Raw genomic sequence first — 15,161 nt, forward strand, 5'->3', positions numbered from 1 at the left:
ATACTTAATACTTAAGTCATAATACTGAATGCTTAATTCGGTAGGTATAATCGGTAGGATGTAATGATAGGAGACCTTTATGGAGAGGTCCAGTATGGCATGAAGTGATAATCTGTTTTTATAATGGTGAGTTTCAGGCTATTGTGCTCGATATGAAGAAGTGAATGTTTTATTGCGGAAGCTTCGCCTTGAAAAACGCTATTGTTGGGGTGTAGATGTCCTTTCCATTCATGGAGGCGATGATTATTGTAGAGCACAACGAATGCACAACCAACGTTTTCATCGAGTTTGGAGCCATCTGTGTAAATAGTAATGTTATATATGCTTTCGGGTATTTCTATGAAGATGAGATGCGTATCTGGGATTTGGCTACTGCATAAAACATGCCGAGAACGGAGATATCTTCGATTATGAAAAACAAAGGCTTCATGAAATCGGCTGATGTTGTGAAGGGGGTGGAAATTCATTAGCAATCAAAGATCAGAGACGTCAGAGAATGTTGAAAAATAATTTTTTGTTCTGGATAATAGAAAAAATTTATGTACAGTGTTATATACAAGATATATTTTACCCACTGCACTTTAATATTAAACAGTATTGAATAATAACAATAGGAATTTCTTTAAAAAACGGATTCATTTTTTCCCTTTATTTCTTACTGGAAAAATTCATCTGTCTCGAATGCAAGCCAAAAGCTATATAAACCATACTATCACGTGGAGTGCGGAGTCCAACGAGATGATATTCAGTGTTTAGTGCCTAGTCGAGTCACTTAAGAGCCAGTGAGCGAGTGTCTCGTAGCCTAGTGCCGAGCTGGTCGTCGAGGGCATCGAGAGAGCCTCTTAGTATATCGCGAGTTAGTGCATCGTCGAGTTTTATCTTAGAGTGTGTTGAGCTCCGGGAACGACTGAACCGAGTCGGGAGCTGTACTCTACTGTATCGCCGAGTGCATCGCGAGTTGTAGCGTGGAGAGTACGTAGAATGTCTGAGCAGAGTAGGAGGCTGTACTCTGGTGCTTTGCCGTGAAGCTGTCTTCACAGCTATAGCCTGATCTGAAGGCTGTGCTGCTGATTGCTTCAGCGTGTTTTAGTAGTTCTTCGACATCTGTAATCGTGATTTTGGAACTGTCTTGAATAATACTGGCTAAAAAATTGTGTTTTGATACTTCATCAAGTGTCGTCGTTATTCACTCCATATTTACGAACCCGTACGTGAAGAAAAACGTAACACTATTATATTACATTGCATGAGGATAGATTTCACCAAGTAACTTGACGAACTACACTTTTAGAATGAAATAATAGAAATCTTTTCAACTCAAACACCATGCAAATTTACAATGCCCATGGTATTTATACAATACCCACTCTCCAACATAAATCTACTAAATGCGTAATTTTACGTGAACCGTGCTCTAGTGACAGACGAGAAAATATATAAAAGTACGTTCCTCGCATGCAATGTGATATATTAAGAACGCATGTAATTCGATTCGAAGTTGAAGGCTATTGATTCGATCCAAATTCGAATTCTGGTGAAAAGAGTGGTGCATGCGTGCTTCCATAGTCTTTTACTATGCGTAACGGCAATTCGACGAGGGCCATCTTTAAGCCTGGGACCGCTGGGCACTTTCTCAGGGGCTCAATAATGCTCTAAAAAAGATACCTTTAGAAGCTTTTGAATCAAAGGTATTGGTCTTGTTCCTCTTATGCCAATACTCATTTATTTTGCAGCGTTCAAGTAAGCAAACTCTTTAAATTCTTATTTAACTGTATTGTATAACACCATGTTAACGTTTCAGTTTTCACTGCATTGTAACAGAGCTTGTAAAATGGCATTACGAAGTGCTGTTTTTCAGTGATATTTGCGGGGATACGATTATTTGGTGCGAAGTCTCCTCACATCTTTCTTCACTTTAAAATCACAGCAGATACATTTTTAATATTGCTCCTTTTTTTTCAGATTTTTTAGCAGATCTAATTACCTTTGTTGCCGTATACCACTATAAAATATCTTCTTGTTATGAGCTATTAGTTATTATTTATTTTCTTACGTTTACTTTTTAAAATTTTAGGTGGCCCAAAATTGGTTATTCGCTTCTTGGACTCTTTTTGTGTGGCACGTTTTTCGCTAATTTCTTCATCACGTATGAATTTGACGTAGTTTGTGGGATGAGCTACCTTACTTCTATGAAAATAAATGAAGCAGCCAAGTAAGATGTTATTCAAATTATTAGCTAATTAATTTCATTACTCAAGTTATTATGTAATATTATTTACGTTGTTATGTAAATTAAAATTATCATTTATCAAAACTTAATTTTATTAATGAAAGAGTAGCACGTTTTTCTTCTCAATTTCACGCTTAATGTACTATTTTAAACATTTATATGCATTTAAAGTAGTGGACATTCAAGGGTTTACTGTACTCACATTGTTTAATATTTTTGTACGCTAACATATATAACATAGAAATCCGATGTCAGGGTGTGCCTGTTAAATGTGAGTACAGTAATCCCTTGCAGAACGCAAGAATTACGCCATTAATACATTGAGGAGGCCCACCAGCAGCCGAGCAGTAAAGTCGCTGAACACTGGTAATTCGGTCCGAATCTCTGGCAAGGGATTGGCTGCATGGGCGTTTTCGTTGTTTTCCTCATGTGTGACATGTATACGAGTCAGTTTCCATTAGAAAGTCCTCCACGAAGGCATCCCTTCCCTTAGACAGATAGCCCTCAAAGCTTTGCTATAATCACATAATCACAATCACATTAATACATTGCGCTTGCGGCAAAACCGATTTCCACGAAGTTAACTTTCAATACAAAATATAAATTAGGTATAATACAGATTAAGAAAATATATATAATTTAAAGAAATCTAAATGTTGTTTCAATTAAAAGAAACAAATTTGATATGGACACCGCATGACTTCCTTGTACGGCCTATTAAATTATACACATTTTTTGCTGCATTTCATTTAAACTTATTTCATCGAATTATTCTATCTTAATTAACCGATTCCTCGAGGTAAGTTGCGAATGGCATAAAAAGTTGTAAATTTTGAAATTTAATCTCCTATTCAATTTTTGTCGTATGGCAGTCAAACTTCTTATAATTTTATTTTTTCATGACGAATACAAAGCTTTCCCAAATATGAGTATAGGAACGGGAGACCGAATTAAACGTTATATTTCTCTATGTGTCAAAACTTACATCTTTATTAATTTTGGCATTGCCGAAACACGAAAAGTTTCGTTATTTAAAACAATTTATACGTATATGACTTATATATTATAAGTGTATATCACTAAGTATAAGGTAGTATATGACTAAGACCAACGATTGTCAAACTAAAGGCCGAGTAAAGACTTCCGGGTAAAAAAATAAGAGCCAAGTGGGTATATATATGTCTGGTATTGCCAATTGCAATAATAAAGGGAGATGCACAACTAAAAATTATAGCAGTCACATATACAAAATTTCAGGTCTCTAGTTCATTTTTGAGTTAAGCGAGATACATATATAGTACATTCGTAGGTATGTACAGGGGTCACAAAAAATCTCTTCTGAATCCATGTTAAGCTCGTAAATACAGACGTTACGAAAAAAATCTTCCAAGGAACAGTCAAAATAGATTATTTCCTTTGATACCCGAAATTTTTCGCGATTAAAATTCTTCCTTTACTTTTTCCTTTTACAAGTGATACAATTATTTTTTTTAAAGTCTGGGGATTTTTACTTGGGAAAATGACTGACGTAACCCTTTAAAAGTTTCCTGGTAAGGAGCTCAGCGTTTTTCAATGCTTGTCATGTAGTGTACTTTTTCTTCATTTTGGATCAATCTCCACTGCAAAATCAGACAGTTTTTTTTTATCAGTTCATTTAATACTTCATAAGTGAAAGTCGCTTTCTCATCGTCTTCATCATTATAGCGTTCACTTTTGGTTAATACCATTATCATCCAATTCTTCATTTGTCCTTCTCAATTACTTCTTTGACTTCAGCTTTTTCCATACTTGAAAATCTTGCTTTTGCAATTTGCACCATTTCTTTAGCTTAATTTTCAGTTGATGGAAATTCTTTAAAACTAATGATAACTTTTGGCCGAAGATGATGCCATCAAACATTGTGTCGATAAATAATTATTGAATTGTTTGTAAATGAAATTCTTGAGTTGGACAAGTTAAATGGAAACAGTTAAGATAGCGCGTATATTCAAAATAAATCTGCGCTCGGCAAGGATTTGTTGTACATTGATCTCCTTCATGGAGCATCGAAATTCTTGTAGGGTTTAAACTAAAGTGGGGTATTCGTTAACAAGGTTCAACTGTGTGAGTAAAAATGTGCAATTATGGAGTTCTTCTGTCACTAAGATATTCATCATTTGACAGAATAGAAAAGATATCTGAAAGTTTTTTCAAAAACATACATTTTGAAGACTAAAGAATATATGATCCTACTCTCGAAGAATTAGAATACTTCGGATTTTAACAGTAAAGAATAAAAATCTCATTTCAAATAATAATAATAATAAATATTAATGTATAATTTAATAAGTTATTATATGAATGAAACAGAATTGAGGACAATGATGCAAGCTGAATCATTTATGGACGTCGCAAGCTGTTAATTACGAAACCAAATCCCATTCTTAGTGTTAACTTTATAATGACGAACCATTCTTTGAATATGAGTATACTAATTACTTGAGTTTTCTATCTGCACAGATCTCAACAGCCAAATATTTACCATATTCTGCAGCTAAGTTCAGAGAAGTGTCATGTAAATGCTAGACACAAGTAAATGTAATGTAATGGTTATAACCGACTCTGTTTTCAAATATTAGAGCTAAACCAAAACGGAACTGTAATATGGAATAATTTTGATAAAGAGTTTGCTAAGTGCAGTGTAACCTTTCACAGAGAGAGCTGCTTTTGATATGGAAGGGAAGGAGAGAGTTTTGTTTCTTTTATTTTTCTGTCCTTTCTCTTATGGAAATTTTTAAATGCATTTAGAATGTAGAGTTCTACTGTATCCTGAAGCTTGTATTAATGCCCTGCAGACTGTGCTAGAATGGAAAAGAGTTATCGCTTAGTCTGAAAAAAATCACAAATTCTAAAGATGGTTAAAATAACCTTTTGTTTAAGTCTTAAAATAAGCAAAAAGGCATAGATTGTGCGACAGATGAACCTCTGCCATTTGCGGGCATCTAAATTAACACAGGTACGTAGGTACAGGTAAAAGTATGGACACCAGCGATGTGCCATGGATATCTGTTAACAGCTTCCTATAATAACTAACGCTAAAAAAATAAAATTTTCCAAGTTGTATAAGAGTCTACGAAGAAAGGTTGAGGAGATGAGCATATGAGGGTTTCAAAAGGATCAAGAGTTCAGAAAGCCCGCATTCAGTATTTATCGAAAATAATGCTTTAGAACATAAAGAGATTAGAATGTAATTTCAATTTTGAAATTCGCATGTTAAATTAAGAACATTTGCTTTGTAACAAAAATGAGAGATAACTATAATAAGTAACAGATAAACATAATGAGATAAATACAATAAATATTGAAAACACAATGTTATAATGAGCTGTACTAATAGTACTAAAGAGTCCTCACGGATCAAATCGTTTAAGAATAACACCAAACAACACTGTGAGTAAGAATCTGAGAGCTTGGGATTTGGGAATGCAAAAATTAGGAATACAAAAAATACTTTTAACAAGAAACCAACGCAATTTTAAAGAAAGGTATTTAAAATGGTATACTGGAACTTGTTATTATAGTTTATAAAACTCACAAATAGAATCTTTTTGAATATATTCACGGGATGTTAGAAGTTCATTAAATTTATTCAACATGAGGAACTCATACTTAACATACATAATCAATTTGTGGGAATTTCATGTAATTATCTTTAGTAAAATGGCATGAGACAGTGTAATGATTACGAATTCCCTGTTTCCCACTTATATAGATGTCGGAGTTTGCCATATTTCTTGAATAGAAATATAGTAATTTAATGTTCCTGTTATATAGTAATTTAATGAAGGATTCGAGTACAGAGAGTCAAAGCTTACATTGGATATCAAAATACACGAGCGTCTTCCATGTGAAGCATTATTTCGCAATTGCCAATATTTTGAAGCAAGTTGTTTTAGTTGATATTTCAAATTTGGACGAGGCTATGGAAGGAAGGATTTTAATACTATCTTCATTAAGAGCTGTTTCTTTAGCTATTTCATCTACCTAATCATTACCAAAATGTCCTTTGCTCCACGAAATTTGAATTTTATAGTTTGGAATTAAAGCAAGAAAAGAGTTTATATCGGAAAATCACGGAGAGGTAAATATTCTTAATCTCTAAATTAGCTCCTTGGGAATCAGATCTTAAGGTAAATTCGTTGAGATTCTTAAGGATGACTATTTCAGTCGCTGCTCTTATGGCTGGCAATTCAACCTGAAATATTACGGAGATGACCTTTCCATCTGATAATATATATATATATATATATATATATTGAAAATATACAGACTCTCCATGTACCACATATGTACAACACGGGAGTTTTAGTTAACTTACGGAAGTAAGTTAAGTAAAACATTAAAATTTACTTACATAAATAAAACGAACAAAAGAAGAGAACAGTCTGGACTTCACGAAAGCAGATAAGTTCACTGGCCAAGTAACTCCGCACATTTTCAAATCGTTATGCAAGCATAATCTAGTGCCATCAAATGTAGGGCATGAGAAAATCAAATGTTCAACATCCTGAGGTACTCTTTTTGAACATTTACATAAATTGTTTGATATTAGATTAAAACAAAACAGGTAACTTGCAAATTTAACTTGGCCAGATAAAAAATTACAAACTTTAAAATTTATATAGAGAAAAAGACTCGGAATGCAGTCTATGGTGAATAGAAGGAAAGAACTTTTTGGTGACCTCAGATGACCTCAGGTGACCTGTGATGATGTTTGAAGGGGCAATCTGAAAGTAGGCCGCTGAACCAACTTAAATTAACATAACAGAAAGTTAAATTCCAATGTAGTAGTTAACGTAGTCTGAGATTACACACTTAATAGACTACTTCAGCTGTTCAACTCATAATAATTGGTTAATTCAAATTAATATCTTTATCTACTTTGTTACAGTTTGAAAAGCAGTATGCTATATGTACTATATACGCCTTAGTTTTACAGGTTCTGAAATAACTATAATACTTATCTTATAAGGCATTTCTTGCGCCTTCCTAGCGTGCCTTCGTGATGTAGTGGTTCTGCAAGCTGGGCCGGTGTTCCAGAGGTCCGTGGTTCGATTCCCGGCGGAGGCGTTGCTAATTTTTCATCTTTCCTGCTTCCCAAAAAAATACCTTATGTCTCTACAGTGGTGCCCGAACTAAAAGGGTTGTGGATGATGACTCTCCACAACCAGAATTTGGCGATTGGGTCCCCTAAAACCCCAGTCGCCCTTTAAAAGGGAGTGTTTATAAGGTATTTCTCCCGCCTCCCTAGCGTTCCGTCGTGGTGTAGTGATTCTGCAGGCTGAGCCGGTATTCCAGAGGTCCATGGTTCGATTCCCGGCGAAGACGGTTGCTCATTTCTCATATTTCCGGGGTTTCCAAAATACCTAATGACTCTACAACCTTTCGAGTTTATTGCGCTTATTTTCTTTTACAGAAAAATAGAGACATCAGTAAACAATATTTTAGATAAGATCGAGGTAGATTTTGAATAAGTTGCAGTAGAAAACCGCCTTATTAGGTTTCCGGCTTTTAATATGCTTAAATAGTAATTGTTTTCGAATATATATATATATATATATATATATATATATAAAGAAATGGCAGAAACTTAGAATAACAAGTGTTGAATAAGAAAGTATTGAGTAATAAAAGAAAAAATAAAATGAGTAAGAATAGAAAGAAATAAGCAATAGTGAATAATAAAAAGCATGCAGTTGCGTTAGGTGGTCTCAAAAGTTTCTTGAAAGTATAATTGATGCTAAAATAAAATTCCATGGTCAACATCTTAATTTTTAAGTTCTTATTTATAGAATTATAACAGATACAAAGACATTTTTTATTACTTGTATTTCGGTGGCTTAACAGCAGTGCTTAATTTCTTTGCTTATTGCTGCATTCTGATTTTCTAATTTTTATATTTACTAAACCAAAATTTTCCTATCTTTTAATAGCAGAAGTTAACTTATTTTCTAATGCCCTTTTTAAAGCTAGTAAAATGAGAATTATTTTAATCTGTCATTTCATGTAAAGCTTTCCCTTAAAATTATATATTTTTATATTTTCAGATTCATTGACTTCTTTAATAAAATTTACATCAAACCATACACTAGGATTGGTCCATATTTAGTTGGAATGTTTGTGGGATATTTCCTATTAAAAACAAAACAAAGCAACAGAGGTAAAGATAGCTGGGTAAGTATACTAAGAATAAACCGTTCTAACTTCTTTCTTGACCAACATGGCAAGCAATATTATTATTTTCTTCTATATCTGTTTAAGGTACACGATTATGGAAGCACAAATCTAAATAGAAATGCTATTTTAATACGAATTCCATTAAAATGTATGCAATAGATGAATGGTCTTTACTATTACCTTATATTTACTAATTAACGATACAGAAAATCTATTATCTATGATGAAATATCATTCAAAGCCACCAATATAATATACCCAAGTATATTGTTTTAAAAAAATGAAATGCAAGTTTATTAATGCAGCAGTTTTGGCTAAATTCAGTATACATTAAAAAAAATTAACAATGAACTGGGCTTATTTGCCTTTGACCAGAAGATAGTTGAAATAATTAAACGTATCATTCGTCTCCTTGGGCTCTTTTCTTCCTTCTGAAAAACCATATACAGCTGCTCGTCGAAAACCTTCCCAGATGTATATGAGCTCCTAGAGAGCCTATCCGCTTAATCAGTGGAAATGAAATTTTAGATATTTTTATTCGAAGCTATGCGTTCGAAATTGCAAAGATTTAAAACAATAGACTTCTCACGGTTACGGTTTTCTTATTGCTATTATAAGGTGTCCAAAGCGAGTACCAATGACAGACGCAGTTCTGAGATCCTCGCCACGATAAAATTCATGGATTGTTTTGATATTACTGCTATGCAAGTGAAATAAGTCACAACAACAACACGTTGGATTTAGAATGTCTCAAATATTAGTATTAAATTTGTATGTTAATGCTTCTTATTTTCTTATGTTATTCTTATGTCAGTTCTTAATGTTCTTATGTTATGTTATTCTTATATCAGTTCTTAATGTTCTTATGTTTTGTTATTCTTATGTCAGTTTTTAATGTTCTTATGTTACTTTTTATTGTCTTGTTCTGTTCTTTTCTCTCATATTTCAGTTCTTATTTTCTGTTCCGTTATTCTTCCTACATTTATAAACGTTTCTGGTGAAGTATGTAATTAAAACATGCAATCTGATTAATTTCCTCTTTCTTTAAGAATTTGCTCTGATGGGAAGGAGGGAAAGTTTGTTTGCTAATGTAAATAATAAATTGACGTATGTTGCTCAGCTCTCAGCATATGTTGTGATTTTCCAAATAAATAGAATATGAGGCTTTATTTGCTAAAGAGCGCTAAAAGCCCAAAATAAACTGAATGGCATGCGCTTCATTGACGTATCGACGAATACTAAACAAATAAACTACTTTATAGCTCCCGAATTTGGAGATTGTTTGGTTTGGTTTGGTTTATGGAGATTACGGCAAAGCACACTAAGGCTATCTGCCTAAGGGGTGGGATGCCTTCGTGGAGGACTTTCTAAGGGAAACTGGCTCGTATACACGTTACACATGGGGAAAACCACGAAAACGCCCATATAGCCAGCCTGTTTTCGGGATTCAAACCTCGGACCGAACTACCAGTATTCAGCGACTTTACCGCTCGACCGCTCGTGGAGCCCCGAATTTGGAGAATTCATCAGATAAAACTTGTTTTTAATCTGATGACGCTATTTCGAATTTTAATTAAAGCAAAAAACAGAAATATTTTAAATAGTATCGTAGTATTTTATTGATTTCTCTTAATATACGGCAGTACATCCAGATATGTGAATGCATATAAATATAAATTATGTATCATTATAAATTATGGGCTGCACTCCCGGAATATACTGGAAGATCTAAATATGTGAATGCATCTAAATGTAAATTATGTATACTATTATAAATTATGGGCTGCACTCTCTGAATACACGAGAAGTGCATTTAAATATGTGAATGCATCTCTATATAAATTATTATTATAAATTATGGACCGCGCATTATTAAACTTTGATTTATTTTATGTATTCAAAATGGTTTTCTTAACAACCTTGTTCTGGGTTAATTGCATTACTGTCTATTTACATGTACTCTTTACTGTCTATTTAAATGTATTGTTTACTATCTATTAAACTGTACTAAAGATAAAATAGTGTCTTGAAAATATTTTATGATAAAACGTTTCGAATGTAAGATTAAGTTTTTTCCCCTATCTGTTTCAGATAACGTTAGGCTGTGGATGGATCATTGCCTCGTCTGTTACACTAACCTGTGTTTATGGTTTATATCACAAAGACCCTTCTGTATTAGCCTGTAGTTTCTACAATGCTTTAAACCGCACGTGTTTCGGTGCTGGACTTGGCTGGGTTATTTATGTTTGTCTTACAAAGCAAGCAGGTTGGTATTTAATAATTTTCATTATGTGTGAAATGAATATATGTTTAATACACCGTGCTCTTTTTAACCGACCTTTATGTTAGCAACTATTGTCCGTAGACATATACTTCCAGCTACAAAAAATGTTTTAAATGAAGCAAGGATTCGTAATTCCACATTTTAAATTTAAAAAAATAATTTTATGCAAAATGCGAAATCTAACTTTTTATACGTTTCTCCAATCCTTGTTAATCCTGGTTTAAAGAAATCTAATGCTTGTTATAAAGAATAAAATACAATAGGTTGTAATTCCGTATGACAAAAGCTGACCGAAATATTTAATTTCAAAATTTGCCACTTTGATGTTATTTCCAATTATTATTGAAAGATCCATTCATTAATAAATAAGACATTCAATGATGTTCCTCTGTGATTTGCTGAAGTTTTTAATTTGTAATTTTGTTGCATTTTGCATACCAAAAGAGTTTTCACAGAAGCAATTTATAAAAATGTCAAAGTCTAAAAAATAAGTTATTAATATTTTCATGAAGTTTTATTCCTTTATAATTTATTAATCATATAAAAATTCGTTAAACTGCAAATATTTGCATTTTAATAAATGCAAGTAATATTATAAAATGACTACCCGCGACAAATGAAACAAAATGAAACCTGCCAATATTTTGCAGAATTCAAATTCTATGATACCCTGAATGAGATCTCCATTATGAAAAAGATTTTGTTGATCTATACTGATCACAATAATTTGCATTGAAATGCTCACAAGGTAATCTTTTAACATAAAAAACTTTTTCTAAATTGATATTTTATTTTTTATTAAGCACAAATGAAAGCATTTTTGCACCTGTGAGATTCATCAATCAATTTTTTACACTCTTTTCTGAGATAATCTTTTTTTTATTGTATAGAATATACTTTTAGTCCTTTAAAGTTCATAATAGCGAGGTTGAATTGTTTTAGAATTATATCTATTATGAAATAGTTTCTTTTTAAAAAATAAAGTATTTATGTGTTAAACTAACATTTTTATGCATCTTTTCAGGCATTGTGGATAGCATTCTGTCATACAAACTTTTCATACCATTGAGTAGACTAACTTACTGTGCTTACCTTATCCATCCCATGATTATCACAGGATATTTTAGCTCAGTCAAAAGTCTTCTGGAAGTCAGTCATCCAATTTTGGTTTGTATTTCAAAATTTATACAATATTAGACTATATGAATGTACACAAAGAGCTCGAGAAAACTTTGATAGTGATTTAAAAATAGTCATGTTTTAAAAAGTTCCTGCCGTTGTTGTACTGCTGCCCATATTACTGATTTTATGTGTGACCATGGAAGTTTGAGTGTCAGTGCCTCCTGCTTCCATATTATCAGCCGCCTCTTTGGGAAGTCTCTCTGCTTTCTCATTTTCCTGTATCCCGACGTGCGCCTCAATCCAGGAAATGCGGATCTGCTTGGATTTGGCCATCTGATTCAGCTGTTGCTGAATTTCTGTGATGAGTGGGGAAGAGTGTCTTGTATTACAAATGGCGTTAGTGGTCAAGAGGCTGTCTGTGAAGATGTTGACATGAGAGCCTCGTAGTCAGCTTGTTATTCCTCTGGCCTGGAATATTGCAGGTGCCTCGCCTAAAAGACAGAATTGTCAATTTCAAGGTATCCCTTCCATGTGTGCAGGACTTGTGAATAGTGCATGATGGCTAGGCCACAGCCAGTCTTGCCATCTGTCTTTGAGCTGTCTGTGTAGATGACTTGGCTATCTGTTGTGCTAGATGCAGGCAGCGCTGACATGTGTGTTATAATAACTTTCCCGTAGTCCTACGAGTGGGTAGCATGGAAGAGACGTTCTTTATCATAGGCGTCTGGTGTATGATATTGTGACTTGTAGACGGTACTTTCCCGTAACTGAAGGGACTGTAGTAATTGTAGCTTCCTGCTCGGTCTTGTTGTGCAATGGGATAAGTCCCACTAAATGAGTAGCCACCGTGGCTGTTGCTCCATTGCCTTTGGTGATTGCCAGAGATATTATTGGGTTTTTAGGCGCATTGCCCTAAGATGCGGTATCCATCAGAGCTTTTCATCTATGTTCGGACCCAGCAGTTTCAGTTCTTTGGCTCTCTTGATGGTTTTGCCCCTTATTTGGAGCACTGGTTTGCGTAAGAGCGTTTGTTCGGATGTATGGAAGAGGGTATACTTGAATTTCTGTTCTAAGATAGTTAATTTCTTCTATTCGCAGAGTTTGTTAAAGAGGACAGTTGTTTCGTTGCTGTTTCGCTGTATCGATCTCTTATTCTCCCTCGGATTATGAAGGTAGCATCATCAGCGAAGGAGACTACCTTAGAATGGGCAGGTATAGCAAATATGTCATGGTATTTCAGTTATAGTATTAAAAATAAAGGGTGTCTTTTACATAAGATTTATTTATCACTAGTGTTTCCATCATGCATCTATTCCTAAGGTTTATACTTCTTTCGTTCCAGTCACGCATTCGTCAGGTCAGTTGCTGTAGAGTATTTCTTTGATATACTTGACATTTTTATCTGAAGACTGTAGTTCTTGAGCCTCGAACACATCTTTATAACTGTCCATCAGACATTATCTGCCCATGTTTATCATGTTTTTCACTTTTTACATATATTTTCCGAGATCTGTTTTATATATATATATGGTCGAAGCTATCGCGAGTAAGGTCCTTTTGAATACAGATGTTGCCTTATTACTCTGACATGACTTTGAAAATAAATGCGGTCTACTCTTTTTTCTTTTTCGAGCATTGTTATTTTAATATTTGCAGAATAACTAAGTAGCTACAAGTTAAATGAAACTCATAAATTAACCTCAGCTTTTTTAATTTGTATTTTACATTAGAGCTAAACTCTTGGATCTCATACTTTCATCTTAATTGCAAACAGGCATTAAAAAAATTAATGAAGAAATTCAGCGGGGAAAATATTTTATGGGCCAATCATTTCACTTTTAAAAATAATAAGATATAACACATATATAAGAATATAATTAGTCTTGTGAATACAATGTAATTTTGCTTTTTTTTATTATATCTTTTTACCTGTAGTTCGATTTTCTTAACCTATTTAAGAAATAATACTGAAATAGAATTTTTTTTTCAGGTATTATATTTCCTGGGATTTCTAGTCGTAACTTACGGACTGTCCTTACCCGTTTCTTTGATATTTGAATCTCCAGTTATTGGATTAGAAAAGCTAATACGAAATAAGTTTCAAAATAGAAAACTTTAAGCGATAAACAAAGTAAATGGTTATATGTAATTTACACAATAAAGTATTATTTATAGTTTTACTTAAATTATTCAATAAAAAATTTTACTTTTTTTACTTTTTTAAAAAGTGTAAGTTGTTGTTTTTACTCAGCATTAGTCTTTGATTTATAGAGCAATTTGTATATAATTAGTAAGTTTACCGTATCTGAAACTTACTGGATGTCAATCTCAATTAAATAAAATTTTATTGTTCTTCTACTTAGAATTTGATGCTGTGTGAATCTCTCAAACCACAAATTCTCCAAAGTGATACAACATTTTTATGTATTTTACTGTTAATTTCCTTTTTTACTTATAAGGTATTTTCTCCCTCCTTTCTGCATGCCTTTGTGGTGTAATGGTTAGCACACTCGACGCGTATTCGAAAAGTCCAGGTTCGAGTCCCGGCGAGGCACTGCTCATTTTTCCCGTCTCCCGCATTAAAACAAAAGAAAAATCCTAATGATTCCACAGTGGCGCGCGAACTAAAAGGTGGTGGAGGATGAGTCTTCACCAGGATTTGGCGATTTGGTCCCCTAATCCCCAGTCGCCCTTTAAAAGTGGGAATACATAAGGTGCTTTCTCCCTCCTTTCTGCATGCCTTCCTGATGTGATGGTAGCACACTCGGCGCGTATTCAAGAGATCCATGGTTCGAGTCTGGCTAGGTCACTGTTCATTTTCGTGTCTGCAGCATCAAAATAACCTATTGGATCTACAGTGGCCCTCAAAATAAAAGGTGGTGGATGATGGTTCTTCACCACCAGGATTTGGCGATTCCCAGTCGCCCTTTCTCCCTCCTTTCTGCATGCCTTCGTGGTGTAATGGGTAGCCTACTAGTATTTGAGAAGTCCAAGTTCATGTCACGGTGAGAGCTTTGCTCATTTTTCACGTCTCCTGCATAAAAAAAGTACTAATGACTGTATAACATCCTTTAAATTTTATTCATCTATTTATTTATTGCACTAACCCTAAAATGTTATACATCTCGTAAAATAACTATTTAAATATCAATTTGTTGCTGTTATCTTGCCCATGTATTTCGTGGAAGAAGGGCTGCCAGAGCCTCAAAGACGTTGGACTTCTACTTCCTCGCCAATTTTTAGGAAAAACACGCCAAGGGGGGTCTGAGGGTCTCCCACCTCTTTCCCCTGCCACCAAACCACACGAGA

General features: G+C 33.9%; 1 protein-coding gene across 1 annotated transcript in view; it reads left to right on the forward strand.

The window, feature by feature from the left end:
* Window positions 1–14,210, forward strand: part of LOC118193795 (nose resistant to fluoxetine protein 6-like) — a 72,325-nt gene extending 58,115 nt beyond the window's left edge. Inside the window, exons 11-15 of the mRNA XM_035364941.2 lie at window positions 2,075–2,212; window positions 8,317–8,443; window positions 10,538–10,712; window positions 11,755–11,897; window positions 13,843–14,210. Of these exons, the coding sequence (XP_035220832.1) occupies window positions 2,075–2,212; window positions 8,317–8,443; window positions 10,538–10,712; window positions 11,755–11,897; window positions 13,843–13,971 (712 nt within the window). The 3' untranslated portion in view covers window positions 13,972–14,210. The remainder of the gene's footprint in view (window positions 1–2,074; window positions 2,213–8,316; window positions 8,444–10,537; window positions 10,713–11,754; window positions 11,898–13,842) is intronic.
* Window positions 14,211–15,161: the final 951 nt, after the last annotated feature.

This window comes from Stegodyphus dumicola, chromosome 12, assembly GCF_044657685.1.
Source record: "Stegodyphus dumicola isolate Sdum_Otavi_A_Nest chromosome 12, ASM4465768v1".
Classification (NCBI taxonomy): domain Eukaryota; kingdom Metazoa; phylum Arthropoda; class Arachnida; order Araneae; family Eresidae; genus Stegodyphus; species Stegodyphus dumicola.